The 15,748-nt window shown below is 41.1% G+C and overlaps 1 protein-coding gene across 2 annotated transcripts in view; it reads left to right on the top strand.

Annotated features, from left to right (window-relative positions):
- Positions 1 to 5,683: 5,683 nt before the first annotated feature.
- PPM1L (protein phosphatase, Mg2+/Mn2+ dependent 1L) overlaps positions 5,684 to 15,748 on the top strand; it is a 247,634-nt gene continuing 237,569 nt past the window's right edge. For both annotated transcript variants that reach the window (XR_005066565.1, XM_037046634.1), the window contains exon 1: positions 5,684 to 6,805. Coding sequence is in view for 1 of the 2 variants with exons in the window: in XM_037046634.1 (XP_036902529.1) it covers positions 6,407 to 6,805 (399 nt within the window). In the remaining variant the exon portion in view is untranslated. The remainder of the gene's footprint in view (positions 6,806 to 15,748) is intronic.

Raw genomic sequence — 15,748 nt, 5'->3', positions numbered from 1 at the left:
ATGTAAACAGAGTTGGTGCAATGGTATAAAAATTTTATTCAGAAAAAAAGTATTCTTGACATATCTTTGTAATTTATATTAAAAAAACCTTGAATTGTTAAGAAAGGATTTTGTTGTTCTGGAGCCCAGTAAAATGAAATCATATTATACCGTGACATGACTGGTATTTGTCACACTAGTTCTCCATTTGCCCCAACACCTGGGATGCTAAAATTAAAAAGTAGATTGGTATACTACCATGTAAAATAATGAATTACTTTTCTTAGCTTAACAGCTAAAAGATTCATTCACATTCAAGGGGTATTTAAAACAGAAGATTTATTATTAAATTTTACATCTAAAAATGCCCTGGCTGGTGTGGCTGAGTGGATTGAATGCCAGCCTGCAAATCGAAGGGTCACCTGTTCAGTTTCCTGTCAGGACACAGGCCTGGGTTGTGGGCCAGATCTCCAGTAGAAGGTGTGTGAGAGGCAAACTCACGTTAATGATTCTCTCCCTCTCTTTCTCCCTCCCTTCCCCTCTCTCTAAAAATAAATAAATAACGTTAAAAACTGTACTTCTAAAAATACTTTATGAGAAGCACTGAAGATTTAATGTGGTTTAATAGTCATGCTCATGGTTAACCATTTAGCAAAAGGACCCACACTGAAAATCACTTTTAAGATAAAATTTATAGTAATGGTCTCTTATATTAAGGTGCTTTGATCACACTTTGGGAGTATAAATGGGAACAATGTATTTTCAAAAACCATTTCACCCTAATTGTAAAATTAAATATTTTTATTCCCAAATATATAGTAATTTCACTCCTGGATATATACTCTAGAGAAATTTTTGCATATATGTACCAAGAGATAGAACAAAAAGAATTCATTAAATCATTGATTATAGTAGCAGAAATTGGCATAATTGTCCATAGAAGGAAGATAAACACATATGGAACAGTGATACATAGAATATTATATAGAAGTGAAAAGGATTGAATTATATGTAACAATATAAAAGGATCTAGAAATATTTCACTTATTGTAAATATTGAGTGAAAAAACAAGTAGCAGAGAACTGTATACAGTAAGACATCCTTTTTATAAAGCTCACAACCAAGCAAAATTAAAAAAAAAACATTGGGTTGGTCAAAAAGTCCACTTAGTTTTTTTTTTCCTAAAATAAAAGGCAGTTTTCATTTTTGCCAATAACCTTATTGATTTGGATATTTTGATTATGTTGGCTATCTCCTGCGTGGTGTAACATGGATTGTTCTCAATTAATGCCTTGATTTTATTGCTAGACAACTGGTGTGTCCGACCTTGGAGCACTGTCCAGTGAGAAGTCTCCGGCATGAAACTCTGCAAACCACTCTTTACATGTTCATATTTGATCAGTCACATCATCATCTCTGTACACTGCAGGATCCNCATAGAATATTATATAGAAGTGAAAAGGATTGAATTATATGTAACAATATAAAAGGATCTAGAAATATTTCACTTATTGTAAATATTGAGTGAAAAAACAAGTAGCAGAGAACTGTATACAGTAAGACATCCTTTTTATAAAGCTCACAACCAAGCAAAATTAAAAAAAAACATTGGGTTGGTCAAAAAGTCCACTTAGTTTTTTTTTCCTAAAATAAAAGGCAGTTTTCATTTTTGCCAATAACCTTATTGATTTGGATATTTTGATTATGTTGGCTATCTCCTGCGTGGTGTAACATAGATTGTTCTCAATTAATGCCTTGATTTTATTGCTAGTAACTTCAACTGGTGTGTCCGACCTTGGAGCACTGTCCAGTGAGAAGTCTCCGGCATGAAACTCTGCAAACCACTTTTTACATGTTCATATTTGATCAGTCACATCATCATCTCTGTACACTGCAGGATCTTTTTTTTTTTTGCATCTCAGTTGGGTTTTTACCTTTCTTGAAATAAAGCATAATATGCTGAAAATGTGTATTTTCTTCTGTCTTCAATATTAAATGGTACACAAAAATTCACCAATTTTGATGTTTTCAAAAAAAATGCACGTTGATATGAGCCACCACAATACAATCTAATCTAACCAAATTGTTCCAAATGAAGTTAAAGACAACTAAATGCTACTAGAGCCATCTTACAGAAAAAAAAACAAATTAGTTTTTTTGCCAACCAAAACCCTAATGATGTAGACACATGATGACAGTCCTTTTTTGGACAAGGGAAAGGTAGAACATAGAATTCAGGATAGAGCTACCTGTGGAGTGTAGGCAGGGAGGTGGGTTAGCAAAAGAATTCCCAGGCTGGCACAAAGATTGGTTACAGCCCAGTTTTTAGGTTGGGTAGTGGGTTCATGAGCGTAGTACTTAGGGTTGTTGTGCTTCCTAAAAATACTCTGATACACTCTTTTGTGCTATAGTTTTAAAGGTTATACACATACGAGGTGTATATAATATATATGGAATATTTGTAAAAGAGTCGTACTCAATACTCTGTACATATTTATATGCAGATGGCAAGAATTATTGAAGAATATAAATTAAACTGATAATTGGGAAATTAAAAAAATGTGCATAGAATTTCTATATGTGTAAAAGTCTTATATAAAATTTATTTGAGGGGATTTTTATTATATTCATCAAGAGTTGCAGCTGATGAGTCACTTTACATCTGAGTTTTACAACTTTGTAAAAAGTGAAAAAAACCAAAAGAGAAATGAGGACATCATGGGACAATATTATACTTGAAAATATATTTGTTATCAAACTCTGTTTTAAAGATTTCTTAAACCTAAAAGTTACAATTCTGAAAGTTTCTTCTGAGAATTTATTTTTAACAGCTATATTTTATGTTCTTTATATACTTGCAAGGCTGGCGTGAGTTACTTGCATAATTGAAAATGGTTAATTACCTGGTAACTATTATTGTATCTCATGAAAACCTAGGATTGCAATTAGCTCTCTGTTCATTATCACATCACTTGTAATGGTAAAGTATTTACATAATGTACATTCTGCAGTACTCTTTTCTTCCCTGTGAAATTCAGATACTATTTTACTTGAGCAACAAATCTTTTAGGCTTTTATGTAGAGATGAAGGAGTTAACTTGTACTTGTCTTCTGCCTCACAAATATTCTCAGTGGGTGAGATAAATACACATAGTGCTTGTCCCAAAGGCTAAAGTCAGAATTGTGGAATATCTCTTGTATTCTTTTCTGAGATTTCTGTAACAGAAATCTACTGAAAAGCTAGTACTACAGAGGTATAAAAAATTATCATCTCAGTATCAGCTGGCAATGGGTGGGTGACAGAGTACTGAATTGGTGGTCAGAACTGAGCTTGAGTTCCAAACTTGTTTGCTGAATTGTGATATTCATTTAACATCTTTGTGCCTTAATGTCCTTGTATTTAAACACACAGACAATAGCTGCTCTATGCTCCTCATGATAGGTTTATCATGAGAATGGAAATAAGTTGATATACATGAAAAACCTTTATAATATCAAGGAATATGCAAATGTTAGTTTGTCATTAGAGTAAGGTCTTTTTTATTTCTCAAATATATTAAAATTCAGTGAACTATACCAAAAACTTATTTAGGTCATTAAAATTACTACATAAATTACATGAATTTCTTAATAGAAATAAGCAAATGCCTACAGGTTCTGCTAAAAAATCATTCTATTTTCATACAAATGAACTACTTAGATGTGAATATCAAAGAATATCTCCACAGCATCCTTAGGACATCTAGATTTATTAACAAAGTCAAGCTCTCCTTTTGCTATTTAACCTCCAGAGAGACCAGTAAGGTCTTTTCTCTTTTTTATATAGGTCTTGTGGAAACAGAAATCATGCCCCTCATGAGTACCTGCTGTTATCATCAACACAATAATATTGTGGACAGGCTGACTGGGTCTCTAGGTTTGGCATTATACTTCTCCAGGGGCTAGTTTGACTTGTAGTTCTGGAATCTGGATCAGGTTATCTGTAAGTTGTTTTTGCCATAGACAAAAAGATTCACGTAGAGAGGTTGATGATGCACCCAAAAGCCATTTGCTAAATTACAGTAAGAAATATCTTAAACTCACCTTCATAATAACACTAATGCATTACATTTGCTTTATAGTTCCTAAAGGCTTTTGAGCCCAAAGTCTAATTTTTGAACGTCATGACTTATGAGTTTTGGGAAGAACGATCTAATTTACTTCGAAACTGTTTCTCTATTTACCAGATGCAAAATACTGAAAAGTGCAAAGCAGAACAGGATTCTGTCTTATTTGTCAAAAATAGCATACTGTTAGCGGTTATTCATATTTTCTTCCTGTTTTTCTATGCATGTTTATGTAATTGAGATCATATTGTATATGTCAAGGTGTACTTTTTTTTGTTTCTCGTTATGATGGCAATTTATGTCTTTTGTAAAAACTTTGAAAAGGTTGTAAAAAACAGACAAAAGTCCAAAGCAGAAAATGAAAACCACATATAATTGACTACTGTAGTTAACCATCACGAACATTTGAATGTATTTCCTTCCAGTATTTTACTCTTTTCTATTTTTTTTAAAAACGTAGTCGGGGTCATACCAAGGCAAGCGTGCTTGGGCAGCTTGTACTCTCTAGTCTAGCGGACCGGAAGCCGCAAATCAGCACTCTTCTTTCTGGACAGGGGTAATGAGAATGAATCTTCCTTTAAAGCTCACTTGTTTTCGTATTCCAAGCTGATTTGCACATTGTTCTCTTCTTTCCCCAACATCTTCGAGGCCCCTGACACCCGCCCATATTTCAAAAAGTTATCCTGATGGCTTCCGTTCTCCGCAGCCGTTCACTTCTGCTGATTGAAAGACTCCCGCTTCATCTGCGAATATGAGGAAGTGGTAGGAGGCCTCTAGTTCAGAGCTTCAAAGGGACCTTCAAACCCGAACAGCAGAGTCAGAGCTCTCGCCCCGTGGCAGGGCCAGGGGCGCCCCGGGCCTCCTTTAGGTGTCTCTCCGTGGAAGGGTTGTGATTAGGTAAGGCCCTCGCAGCCACGTCTCCCACTCTCGGGACGCCGGCGGCTCGCAGGGAGGCCAGCGCACTCTCGCCCCTCCCACGGTTATCTTCGGGACGCATTTCCTCGTGAGACTCCGAGTCTTCACGTCCTGCGTTCTCCGGAGGGTCTTTTCTCGTGTGGCGAAGGCCGCAGGATCCTCTTCCCTTCTCGGGTGATCCGGGAAGGCCTCTGTCACGCAACACTAAAGGTCCGTTGCCCTCCGCTCCGCTCTGCGAGCCGAGACAAGTGGGTCCCTTCTCGCTTGCCTTATGTCTGGCGAGGTGAGGACCGCACTATTGTGCCGTCTGCCGGAGGGGGGTACGCTCACGTGCGGCTCTCTGCTTTCCAGCCCGCAGCAGTGGCTCCCGGGAAACTAACGTTCACTCTGCCAGGGTCAGGATTACATTGTTCTGGGAGCGAGCACTGGAGGGAGGAACAGCCATCCACCCTAGCTAGGCAACGGACGCGCCCCCTTTCTTCCCCATCCGATCGCCTGGACCGCCCTAGGTTGCAAGCCCGCCAGCCGCCGCTGAGCGTCCCCAGCCTTTGACAGCTTGGCGGACACCTAGAGGCCTCGAGTCCCGGGGCGGGGCAAGCGCGTGCGGGGCGGGGCGAGCGCGAGCTGGGAGGCTCAGAGAGAGCGCGCGAGCGGAGCCTGGCCGAGCCGAGCTGAGCTGGGAGGTGCTGGGGAGAGCCAGGCAGAGTCGGGCCGGCTGCCTGCGGCTCCGCGCCGATCCCGCTGCGTCGCTGGGCTCAGAGTACCTCCACCTCTGTTCAGGCTCCTGCAAAACTTTATTCTCTTGGGCTCCCCCGGGGTGTCTGAAGGAATCGGAGCACTCGGCCGGCTCTGCGCTCCCCTGCTGCGGCGGCGACCGCGGGGACCTGCATCCCGCCGAGCTCTCCAGCCCCGCGCCTCCTCACCTGGTGATCGCACCCCGGAGCAGTGAGGGGGCACCCACGAAGGGGCCGCGCGGGCGCCAGCGCCCCCGAATTCTCCCGCCCACCGTGGCAGACCCGCCCGGCACAACTTTAACTTGATTTTTCTCGCCCAGCCCGGACACCAGCAGCTGCTGCTGCCACCGCCGCCGTCTCGGCCACCGCCGCCTCACAAAGGGGCGCAAGGGAAGGGAGGCGACGCGGGTGGCGGGCATAGACACCGGTGCGCAGGGCACGGGCCTCGGGGTCGCGGAGGCCGGGAGACAAAAGGAAAACTGCCTCTGTTCGCTGTGCCAGATCGGAGCAGCGAGCTCAACCGTCTCCCGCCCGGGTCTGCGATCCTCCTTCCCCCACCCTCTGCTGCTGCTCCGCCTCCCTTCCCTCGGACCGTCCCCGCAGTGCTCTGGGACCCGAGAAGCCTTCGGGGCGCGCGTAGCTGCTGGTGGTTGGGGCTCTAGCAATAATAAATGATAGAGGATACAATGACTTTGCTGTCTCTGCTGGGTCGCATCATGCGCTACTTCTTGCTGAGACCCGAGACGCTCTTCCTGCTGTGTATCAGCTTGGCGCTGTGGAGTTACTTCTTCCACACCGACGAGGTGAAGACCATCGTCAAGTCTAGCCGGGACGCTGTGAAGATGGTGAAGGGCAAGGTCGCCGAGATCATGCAGAATGACCGGCTCGGGGGTCTCGACGTCCTGGAGGCCGAGTTTTCCAAGACCTGGGAGTTCAAGAGCCACAACGTGGCCGTGTATTCCATCCAGGGCCGGAGAGACCACATGGAGGACCGATTCGAAGTTCTTACGGACCTAGCCAACAAGACGCACCCGTCCATCTTCGGTATCTTCGACGGACACGGAGGCGAGGTAGGAGTTGTGTGTGTAAGTCTTTGTGAGCCAACAGGAGGTTGTGTGCCGAGGGCGGGGTGGGGGTGGGTGGAGGTGGTAGGACTTGAGTGCGAGGGGCGTGGTGTTGACCTGGTGCCGGGCTGGGCAATGGCGCTAGTTCCAAGTTGCCCGCCCCCTCCCACCCCCCACCCCTCAAAAACACTGCTGGATCTAGACTTCTTGGGACTGAGGGTCCGTTTAGGGGAAGGGAGGATCATTCATAGTTTATTTCGTGCTTCATCATTTACGATGTTTCTCAAGGCCTGAACCCAGCAAATGACTGTGCTAGTTTTGCGGGGAGAGTTAATGGTTTCTATACCGAACTTTGGCCCGGGATTTCAGCGCTCCTGTTCTAGGGTTTGAGACCGAGGTAGGCATAAAGAAGGCAAAAAAAATTATCTTTGATTCTCATTAGGGAAAAGAGATACAAAATGCAGAACCGAGTTAGTGAGAGAGAGCCCAGTGAGGAAGAAGGAAGCTGTGACTCCTTCCCATCGCCTTCACCCTAAGGAGGAATCTGGGGGACAGCCCCGCGCTTCTTGCCAACTCCATTAACTTTACAAGTGCAATCGGGCCGGTTGACAGCAGCGCCTCTCTGGCCGCCTGCATTTAGCAGGATCGCCTCGCGGGACCCGAGATGCCTGTGGCCTTTGCAGAGGTGGCAATGCCCGCAGAGGCTGTGATGCTCAGATCTTCTGCGCCCTGGCTGGAGTGGGGCACAGACGTCTCCCGGCTTCTGAAGTCCGTCTTTTGGGGTTCATGTGATGAGGTTAGAGGGCCTGTTAAGGTCCATCTCCCTCCTTTCTGCAGCACCCTGATTGCGTGCTGGGGCTCAGATTTCCTGGAGGTCCGGGGAGGATTGGCTTTGGTCCTTGGGCATCGACCCAGGAGAAGTGAGTGGCAAATGTGGCTCCAAAGAGCACCGGGCCAGCTACCCCATCTTTCTCAATTTGGCAGTTTGTAACATAATTTCATGTTGCATACCCTTTTTTTTGGCAGCATAATTTCTTACATCTTTCTTGCCTCCTTCGCCATTCCTCCATCATTCCCCCTGCCCTCACAATCCATGCTCCCATCCAACTTTCCCCCAGCTCTCTTCTTGGCCCTTCTGGTCTCTGGGTGGGCTGTAGGTGAGGTCATTCTTTTTCATCTTTGCATGTTTTTTGGCATTTGTTTTGGGTGAATATTGAGAAAGCTTTCAGTTAGTTATTTGCCTTCTGTCTTTGATACAAAGCCATTTCACCCACTACTTTGCTGATCTTTTCAAGATACTGTATCTACCTGCTTTGTAGAACCAACTTTGCTAGGAATGACAAACTTAGTTGGAAAATCTATTTGGTAGACCTGAAATCAGTTTTTGCTGTTTCCCATTCACTCTCACCCTTTCTGCCTTTCAAAGTGAAGGTTTCTCAGTGGTTGTGAATTTGTAACTTCCTGTGTAGTGTGGGCTCCTTTCCCCTTGGTCACAGGGTGGATGAAAGATGTGAAGTTAATTGAGGGAAGACATGCTGTGTATGTGGGTAAAAACGTACTTGAATGACATTGTTGCCAGTAGAATGGCTGATTTGTTTTCTTGCCATGAGTCAGAATGCTTGTATCTTCATTTTATGTTCTACAATGTTATAACTCATTTATAAGGCTTATATTTATTATAAAATTTAATGTTAGAGTTGTTGGCAGATGATAATCCACTCTTGATCTTAGAAAGCACAGCTTTGTTTTTGATATAGAGGTCTTGATGTAGTGTTAATGTTGTGAAACTTTGGCTTATGCTTGTCTGGTGTGCTGAATTGTCATGTTTTATTCTGCATGTGTAAATTTGCTTTTAAGTTGATATTTTAAAACCTGAGAGTGGCAGACCCAAAGAGATTTCAGGTTGAAAAATTTCCAGTACTGGCTTCTGGTAAATGGACTGAAAATCCAGAAAAAGGACTGGACAAATTCTTTTAATTAATTAATTGATTAATTCATTTTTAAATTTTAATTTTGGCTTGTAGATGACAATCTTCTGCCTGTGTCTCTTTAGTTTGTCTCCCCTCTGTGTGTGTCTTGATAAATCCTTTTATTTAGCCAGCAGTATTTTACATGCACAGGGATTTTCATTAAAGTTTTAAATAATAGAGAAGACTATTATTGTTAGCAAAACTACAAACTGCTTTCTATTATGCCTTATGTTAAAAAGCCTGCTGTTTGTAAAATAATATTATCAGCTCTCTTTAAAATTGTTTTATCTGTAACTTCCTACTGTATGTAGCCAGTTCATCATTTTGGCATTGTTTTGGGGCAAAATAAGGCATTATACAAAAGGGGTTATTTATAATTTAAATAATAGATAATTTCTCTCTTGCATTTTCTTTCATTCAAAGGAAGTCCCACCATGTAAATGTTGTCTTTTGTGTTGTTTGGCTCCTTTAACATTCACCAGAGGAGGGTGCCACTGTTTGATTTTGGGAGAGGCTTATCTTCTTGCAGCAAAGAGGTAGCTTTTTCTGAACTCTTTTTTTCTGAACTCATGTCTATCCTGTCGGCAGAGTGCTACAGAAGACAACTGGGGAGTTTAATTTTATTTCTGATAATTTGAACTAATAAGATAGGCTATAAAAAAGCCAGGGCCCATCTCCAATGGGCAAGTGCTTTTTAGATCCAGAAGGGACCTAAGCCAACTTGAATGGCCATTTCATTCCATTTTTAGATGATATATTTGTAGATGGCTGGAGAAGTTGTGATCTTCCTAAGGCCACATGGCTAGTTTAAGGCATTCAGTTTGGTGATTTTTATATTAAAGCACTGCACAAATTAGTTTGTGTATTTATCCAGAAAGATAGCACACTCGGGATACTAAGTAAGTGAATGAGACCTGACTCTCATCCTCAAAACATTTCAGTGTAGTGCCTGAGATAGACCTATATGCCAAAAGCTATATTCATGCTATGCTTAGGGTGATATGGAAACACTGAGGAGGGGCATTTAAATCAGGCTTGGAGGTGGGAGGTCAGGAAAGATACCTTGAAGGCATCATTTACTGCAAGGTTAAAAGCCTAGGCTTTGGTTTGACATCTAGCTTTGAATCTCTGCTCAGCCTTATATTAGTTGTGACCTTGGGCAAGTTGCTTCAACAGCTTCATCTGGGAGTTTTTAATCTGAAAAAGAATGACAGTGCGTATACGCTGCACCCTCATCAAGTGCATTATACCTTATCAGTGTCGGAGGGACACCGTTGGAGAGAAGGGTGTGGAAGAAGGAAGCTTAGAGACCCAGAAGTCTGCAGAGTTAGGGCAACAGCATTCCAAGTGAGAAGAAGCTATACATGCGAAAGCCACAATGTTGATCACTAGAAAGGTGTATGTTGGATATTTATAATTCATTAGCTATGCCCCAAACTCTGCCTCCCTGTATTCTAACTTCTGGTGAACTGACTATTTAATCAGGATTCCAAGTATCTTAGCGTTGGGAAAGCAGCACCCTGGCTTCAGCTGCAAATTTTCTGATTTGTGAAAAAGAATATTCACTATGATTAATGAATAAATTGGTGTTCTGATTTGTACTTCAACTTCTTATGAGTTGGGTTCACATGAGTTAGTTCTTTTGAGTCTGTTCAACTGGGTTTTTGACAGACATCTCCGGCCTTATTATGCCAAGGACCAGACTCTGGATGGCAGTGACTTCTGGATGGATGAGATCTTAGAGCCTTATCTGGATGGCCTGAAGGCCAGCTTTTTCATTTGATGCCCTTGGAATCTTGAGACATTCTAACCCCAATGCTATGGGTAGATGGTTAACTGTGTGTGTGTGTGTGTGTGTGTGTGTGTGTATAAAGCTATGACAGTGATTGTTTAGCTGTATAACAAAAGATTAAAACAATAAAGAGGTTTTAAAAAGCTCAGATTGTGTCAACTGATGTGCAAAGTTTATTTTATTAAAATATATATTTATCTGTGAAAAAAATTTTTATGCTTACCTGTGATTTTTATTCACAGGCAAAGGTGGGTTTTTGTTTTATTTTTACTTTTTATATTATTTAAAGAAATATCACCAATTCTTTGAAGCAACATTGTCACTGTTCATGGCTGAAACCTATCTAGAAGAAAGGATTGTTATGTATTCCATATGTTTATAGGCGTTACTGTATAAAAGCTCATATATTATTGTATTACACAGCTGACAGACGATGCGGCCAGTGGTTGAGCTTAGCGTTCACACTTCACAGCAGAGAGAAGCTGTACTTCGGATGCCTTGTCTGGGGCTACAGTCTAGAGGCCCAGCACTTCTTAGAAGCTCAGAAGAGAAGCTGTTTATGAAGGGTTACCCGAAGGATCTGTATAGTGTAGTTCTTCAGATCAGTGGTTCTTAATGTTTCTTGAGTCATGCTTCTCTTTGAGGATGTGGTGAAACTACAGACATACTCCCAGAGAGAAAAAGGGCCATGTGGATCAAATTTTGTTTGTAATTTCAAAGATAAGTGGATGCCTCTGGATTTTAGGCTCGTCTAGAAAGAATAAAATCTCTTTCTGATAAACTTAGACCTGCACGGAGCTGTGTACTAGGACCCCTCGGTGTGGTCACCTTCGTCTCCATCACTTGCATGCATTGACTTGCATGCTCTCATTTGCCAGTGAGGGTTGTTATGAGGATGGTCTTCCAAAGCTCTCTGGCAAATCAAATGCAAGGACATTGTTCAGGACTCTTTGTTAGGTAATACATTCTCTTTATGAGGACGAAGGGAGAGATAGTTCTCCAATAGCTTTTTGTTTTTATCTTAAGGATACCAAATCATGTAACTGATTGGATCATTTTGTGTTTAGCCAATAAATGTTGGCTGCCAGAAGTGTTAGAACCAAAACTCTGGCCTACCACTAGCAAATGTGCAGAATTTTACAGAGAACATTAATTTTTGACCTGCATTTTACTCCCACGACAGCTTATCTTTCCTACATTCAGTTTTCCTTTGTCCCATTTCTGTCTTTCTCGTCTTACTATGCCATTTTATCTTGCTCTGGTATATGTATTTGTATAAGTTTTGCTGGATCTTTCCTGAAATAAGAGATGGTTCTGAATACATAAATTATGGATGACACGATGAATGATCTGCTTTACAGACATCGAAGCTGTTGCTAGTAAATGTTGGGCTCCCATATTACTGATGTACAAGAGGCCTATGGATTCAGTGTGGACAAATGCTTTATGGTTTAAGAGAAAATTCACATTATTTTGGTTTAAAAAGCAACATTAACTTTTCTGACAAAAGGGGGGCTTGCCTCGCCCTTCATAAATCACTCTGTCCTGTGCTTAAGAACTTCCTTTGTAGGTGAATGTGGGGTTCTGGCTGCTGACCTTGGTGCATCTTCTGAACAGATTGTTTAAGAGTTCAGTTCAATTAAACCAACATGTTCTGTGTACTCTGCTACAGGTGGGAAACAATGTTGTATTCTCTGTGACACCCAAAGATGAGTCCGTGCATTCTCTGCCCTCCGGGAGCATTCCATCTACTTGAAGAGATGAGCTTTTTAAAAATAGCAGAACTACCAGACTCAGCTGGACCCTTCACAAGAGGGTGATGGCCTGAGTCAGGGGGCATGGGGGGCCTTGCATAGTTTTTAGGGGAACTGACATTTGATTATGTCCTAACATTTCAATAGTCAGAGATTGGGTAGAAGGAGGATGAAAAGGTGACATTACAGGTGGAAGAAAAGCGTAAAAATAGTACAGAGGGAGTGAAATGCAGGGACAGTTGGAAGAAAGGCAGGCAGCACCATTCGTTCTGAGCAGGCTCTACCCGACTGTCATTTTAGAAGTCCATTGTGTGTTTCCAGATTTGGTGAGCACGCTGCCTTTTGATATACTTAATATTATTTTCTAGATTGTCTATTTTTTAAGTATATCATTTTAAAAAGAAATTTCATATCAGCATGGTAGTGGAAAATGCATACAGTGAGATTCTTGGCCTCCAGCTTACTAGAAGCTGTCTCCACCTTGATGGAATAGATTGATTCCGAAAAGATTCTTCTCCTAGACTGTGGTTGCCCCAAGAGTCCCCCTGTCACCCTCCCCTTGCTTTTTATGCGCAGAAAGATGGCTTGTAAAATTCGGTTGTTGGCCGTGATGTGAAGCAAGGCAGGCTCTTTGCTCCCCGTGCAGGTGGGAGGTACCTCTAGTGATGCCACTGCTTGAGGAGCCCTGGTTTGGAGTCGCTTTCCACTACGACTCACATGACGGATAAGATTTCACGTGTAATACGTCTCCACGGGGAACCCAGAGTTCCAGGCAGTTCCCAGTGTTCTTGCAGAAACTTCACCCCATTTCTAATGCAGGCAAATGAGAACATGTTATAGGAATAAACTTGAATTCTTTTTTAGCTTAGTTTAAACAGTAAATAATTTACAAGTTTTGGTACTTGAGCCATTATTGGTCACAGACTTTGACATAGGTACAATGACAAGCTATACCAGGGTGCTGGGCCCAGCTGAGGACCCTTTGCCTGGAGTTGACAGTGCACATAGGTGAGGGTTGGAAGATGTTGCTGGCATTCTGTCAGCACCGATACTGAAAGCCACTGAGGGGCCAGAGCTTGTGTTGTAGATACTGGAGAGCCATTGGGTACTTTTGAGCAGAGGAATGGCGTAAGACCCATGCTTCTGTTCTTACCTGTATAGAGGATTGATGTGCATGACCAAGATAGAAAGGGAGAGAGGTATATTGGGAAGCCTGGGCCAAACCAGTAAAGATACAACTCAGGGGTGTGGGCCATTGCTGAAAGCAAGGGAAAGGATGAGTGAGAGATCTCCGAAGTGGTGAGACCGCCATCAGGGTGGCACCATCAGAGTGAATGAGGGCAGTAGGATGGAAGAGGAACTTTGGACAGTAGTGAGTTTGGCTGTAAGTCCGTTTGCTTTCTCCCTGTTATTTAGACATTTTCCGGGATTCATAAATCCCAGGCCGTTTCCTGGATCATTTGGTTCCCTGATTTGTACAACACTGTGGACACTGTGTCTGTTATACCTTATCTACATTGACACATTTTTAAAGCAATAAAAATATACATTGTATACATTATCTGATTATTCAAAGGAAAGGCATTTATTACTATATTACTTTGTTACCAGGAAAGTTTAGGTATTGTTACAATGTATAGCTTTTCCAAGACTAAAAATCAGTACACCTTCATTTCTCTTAAATGATTTCATTTCCCTGACACTATTTTAAAGTAAAAAATATGTATGTCATTCATTCTCAGATCTAAGTGGTTCCCCAGGCTTGATCCAATTTAAATATAGGCATACAATTAATTAGGGACTCAGTTTTTAAAAACAGTAATATTTTTATATTGTTAATATTTGAAGCATTTCTTTTATTCTGAATTTCTATTTTGATATTTATCTACTTAAGTAACATTTTTGTAGTTTAACTTTTATTACTATTTTAATAATTCTAGTTAGTGAATAGTAAAATGAATCTGGAGGATATTGAAAATATTTAAAAATAAAATTTAAAATTATAAAAGTAATATGATAGATAAAAAATAAAAATTGCTCTAAATCTCATTATTCTGTCACATTCTCTGTTATGATTTTGGTGTATTACTTGCTCAGCTTTTTTTACATGCATTTAAAATATAATTTTAAATTGTTATAATGATGTACATGTAATTTTAAATTTTGGTCTTTTTCACTCTGTATAATTTTGTAAACACAATGTCATTTTGCTTCATAATTCTTTATTATATTTCTAGTGTATTTTTAGTGATGGAATAATATTTTACTGAATGGATATTTTATAAGTTGCTCAATGCTTTTTTATTCGTATACATTTAGGTTCCTCTAACTTTCACCATTGTAAATAACATTGTAATAAGTATTTTTACAGTTGATCTTAGCCAAAAGGCTGAGAAGCAATGTAATAAATATTTTTGTGCTTCTACTGTATTTTGCATTATTTCTCCAAGGTGGTTTTCCAGAAGGGGGATTTCTTGATCAGAGGAGAAATAAAGAAACCACCATTATTGGTAATAATAATAATGATGAGGAGGAGGATGAGGATGGTGATGGCTGACATTTATTGAATATGTCCATTATGCCATGCAGTATTTAAAGTACTTCATATACATTGTTGAATTTTGGTTAATGTAACAGTTTTTGATGTGGTTCTTTAAATTATCCCTGTTGTGTGTACACACACACACACACACACACAGGCAGAAATTGAGGTACCGAGAAGTTAAGTAGTTTACCCAAGGTCTCTAACAGCTTGTCGGTGGTGAAACTGGGATTTGAAACTGGGAAGAGACTTAGAACTGTCTTTCTGCAAAGTCTGTGCTAACAGTTTCTGGTTGAAACTCTGCAAGTCTCACAATTTGGGCAGTAAAGTGCACATAGTGTCGTTAGGTGTGAACACAGCCTGGTCTTCTCCTGGTGCCCAGTAGGACTTGGAGTTTCTCGTTTGATGCTGATGATTGTGCCCCTGTGACGTGTGGGTGTTCTTGAAAACTCTACGCTGGTAACCTTGGAAGGTAGATCTTATAATTAATCACCTAAGAGAGTCCTGCAGTCGAGAAAATAGGGTCAGAAGTCAAAGCAGATGGTGACTCACATTTGAACCCCTTCTTTCCTGAGAGAATCTCCATTCCACTACAGAGAATCTTCAACATTTTGGCTCATGAAAGGCTTGCATAGAAGTTACAGAGGTATTAACATAGCCATTTGCATTAAGCAATAATAATTTGTGTTTCATTTTACATCAAAGTAACAAGGGCTTGACTTTAGGAAAAGTTTATAGGGGTGAGTACATGTTTGCATAATTTCTCTTTATAATGAAGCACTGTTTTGTTTTGGTTTTAGAAGACCAAATAATGTCTTAATACTAAAATGATTATTAATTTTCAGCAGCAAAATAATCATTTTTTCACTTGTTTGTAACACCAGAATGGGT

This window comes from Sturnira hondurensis, unplaced genomic scaffold (assembly GCF_014824575.4).
Source record: "Sturnira hondurensis isolate 20B ecotype Veracruz unplaced genomic scaffold, ASM1482457v3 Scaffold0005279, whole genome shotgun sequence".
Taxonomy (NCBI): Eukaryota; Metazoa; Chordata; class Mammalia; order Chiroptera; family Phyllostomidae; genus Sturnira; species Sturnira hondurensis.
The sequence above is the reverse complement of the archived record's forward strand: the minus strand, read 5'-3'. Positions and strand labels throughout refer to the sequence as shown.